This window comes from Sinocyclocheilus anshuiensis, unplaced genomic scaffold (assembly GCF_001515605.1).
Source record: "Sinocyclocheilus anshuiensis isolate Anshui unplaced genomic scaffold, SAMN03320099.WGS_v1.1 scaffold366, whole genome shotgun sequence".
Classification (NCBI taxonomy): Eukaryota; Metazoa; Chordata; class Actinopteri; order Cypriniformes; family Cyprinidae; genus Sinocyclocheilus; species Sinocyclocheilus anshuiensis.
Genome location: NW_015547673.1, coordinates 1,107,102 through 1,109,496, shown reverse-complemented (window position 1 = coordinate 1,109,496; position 2,395 = coordinate 1,107,102). Strand labels below are relative to the sequence as shown.

General features: G+C 35.2%; 1 protein-coding gene across 1 annotated transcript in view; it reads left to right on the top strand.

The window, feature by feature from the left end:
• Positions 1-2,065, top strand: part of LOC107702806 (ubiquitin-associated protein 2-like) — a 43,362-nt gene extending 41,297 nt beyond the window's left edge. Inside the window, exons 24-25 of the mRNA XM_016505227.1 lie at positions 375-563; positions 1,395-2,065. Of these exons, the coding sequence (XP_016360713.1) occupies positions 375-563; positions 1,395-1,475 (270 nt within the window). The 3' untranslated portion in view covers positions 1,476-2,065. The remainder of the gene's footprint in view (positions 1-374; positions 564-1,394) is intronic.
• The last annotated feature ends 330 nt before the right edge of the window (positions 2,066-2,395 follow it).

Here is a 2,395-nt window from a genome sequence, read left to right as displayed (position 1 = left end):
TATATATATATATGTGTGTTATATTATAAATTATTATTTGTTGTATTTTTGCTATTTAAATTAATTTTGAAATTAACATTTTAAAATCGTATTAATATTAGAAACTAAATATTCCTTATTTTTTTATTATTATTATTTTGGTTTTTGACCCGAGATATTTGAGGTTTACCTGTTGGCAGACCCCATTTTAAAAATAAAATAAAAAGTGTTATTTTAGTTATATTTTTGCTATTGTCATAAATGCTATATAAAGTTTAACTTTTTAAAAATGTATTAATATTTAAAACAAAATATTAATTTAACTTAAAGTGTCCTTTCAAGGCTATTTATTTATCTGATTTATTAATCTCATTTCTCTTCTCTGACCCTTCTAGTCATTTGACAAGCACGGTTTCCCCACAGCAGCCGGCCCTGCGTTCAGCCTGCCCTCAGCTCTGGGAGGAACCGGCCCGCTTAACCCCGCAGGTGCCCCCGGATATGCCCCTGCACCCTTCCTTCACATACTGCCCCATCAGCAGCCCCCCTCACAGTTACTGCACCACCACATGGCTCAAGACACGCAGGTACATCATGCCTACAAGTATTCACAATCAAATGCTCTGAGGTGTTTCGGAAATGTTTTAAAGCTTTTTCCTATGAAGCAGTTTGTGTCTTAACTCTGTGAAATGGAAGTTTATTCAACCTTTAGACAAAATCTTAAAAAAAAAATTCTAATAATAATAAAAAAAGTGTTTTGAGTACTGTTTGATACATCAGGCTTTTATGGCTCATATATGATATAGGAGAATATGGCGCTGATATGGAGAGAAAAAAAACCCAGTTTTATTCAGGGGCCCAAATGGAACAACAATATGAAATTTGGTGCAGTTGCTTATATCTAAATGGCCAAAAAGATGGATTTATGTTAACTCTTAATGTGCAACAGTCTACTTAAAATGCATATAAATATTAGCCCTCTCATTGTATCTCTCAATAATATGGTAAATGCTTAGTTTTATCAAAGCGCTGTAGAATTTATTCTGGGGGCAAAACAATGCAGTGTAACACGATGAATGTTATTCAGAAGCCTGATTTATCAAATTTGATGCATTTTAATGTGATTTTTCTATTTAATGATATATGGATAATCAAGTAAACCTAAGTAGCTTCAGTCCAGAAAATGTTCACTGCATAAAGACGTGTGAACCACAACCTGAAGGGGGACACTTTTACAGTTATACTCAAATGCCTTTTCCTTGCTAAACTTCAGTATAAACTCTCAAACAGGTGATGGAAGGCATGTAGTAGATTGTGTGCAACAGGGTTTTCAGCAAAATTTTTGATGTTAATTTGCATATTAAATATGATCCAGTGTGCTGTATAGGGTTAATGTTGACTCTTTTTGTCCTCTGCAGGGCCAACGCAGTCAGGCCAACAGCATGCAGAAGAGTCAGGGCAAGTCCAACCACAGCAGCTCTCCATACTGGGCTAACTGAACGCGCCGTTTATACTGTTACCCACATAAACGCCCGCATCCATGTGTCCGCACTGTTCTGCCTCTAACATGAAATGCACACTCGCACAAACACACTCCGTATCAGTTCTCCCCGTCCCCCTCCTCCAACGTTCTCCTCTGCTTTTTACCTTCTCTGAATTAGGTTTTCCATGTAAGATATTTATGTAAGTATTTATATATACTGTAAATGTTAAGAAACCGAACATTAGATGTGGTCGCTCCATTTTATTTTTTTTGAAGGACTTTTTTTTTTTCTTTTTTACTTTTTAAAAACTGCAGAGATGTAGCGAAAAATTAAAAGGAAAAGAGAACTTTGCAATGAGAACTAGAGCACTGATGGCAGAGGAGGGTGAACTGTGGGGTTTCATCCATTCAGACATCTCGAGGGGCTTCACAAGCATTGAGAGCGCACCACTCTTGACTCTTTTCCTCTAGGGGTAGTTCTCCCGTACAATGGTCCTGAAATTAATTTCTGTTGCCTGAAAGAAAGGAAAAACAGCCCTATACATTTTATATTTTACTCTTGTTGCCCTCTGAATAAAGGTTCTGAGCTATTCACTATGTTGTGTGTCTCTTATTTGCAAAGTGCTGCTTGTGACAGTTTTTAGATTAATCCATGTGGGATGCATCTTTAAACTGTTAGTGGAATTTTTAGTTTTTCTTACAGTGGAATTGCTTGGTTTTAATAAATTCCATTTTAAGTTCCATTTTAGCATTGTTTCTGTAATTTTATACAAAAAATTTGTTTTTTACATTTGTAAACATTAACGTGAAATATGTTGTTTGATTGCAAGTTTGAACTTGGCTAATTTTCTCAGTTTACTGCTGTTACCTTATAATCTCAAAATTATTTTTGCCATTTCAGTAACAAAGAAGCTGATGTTTTTCATAAAATTTTAA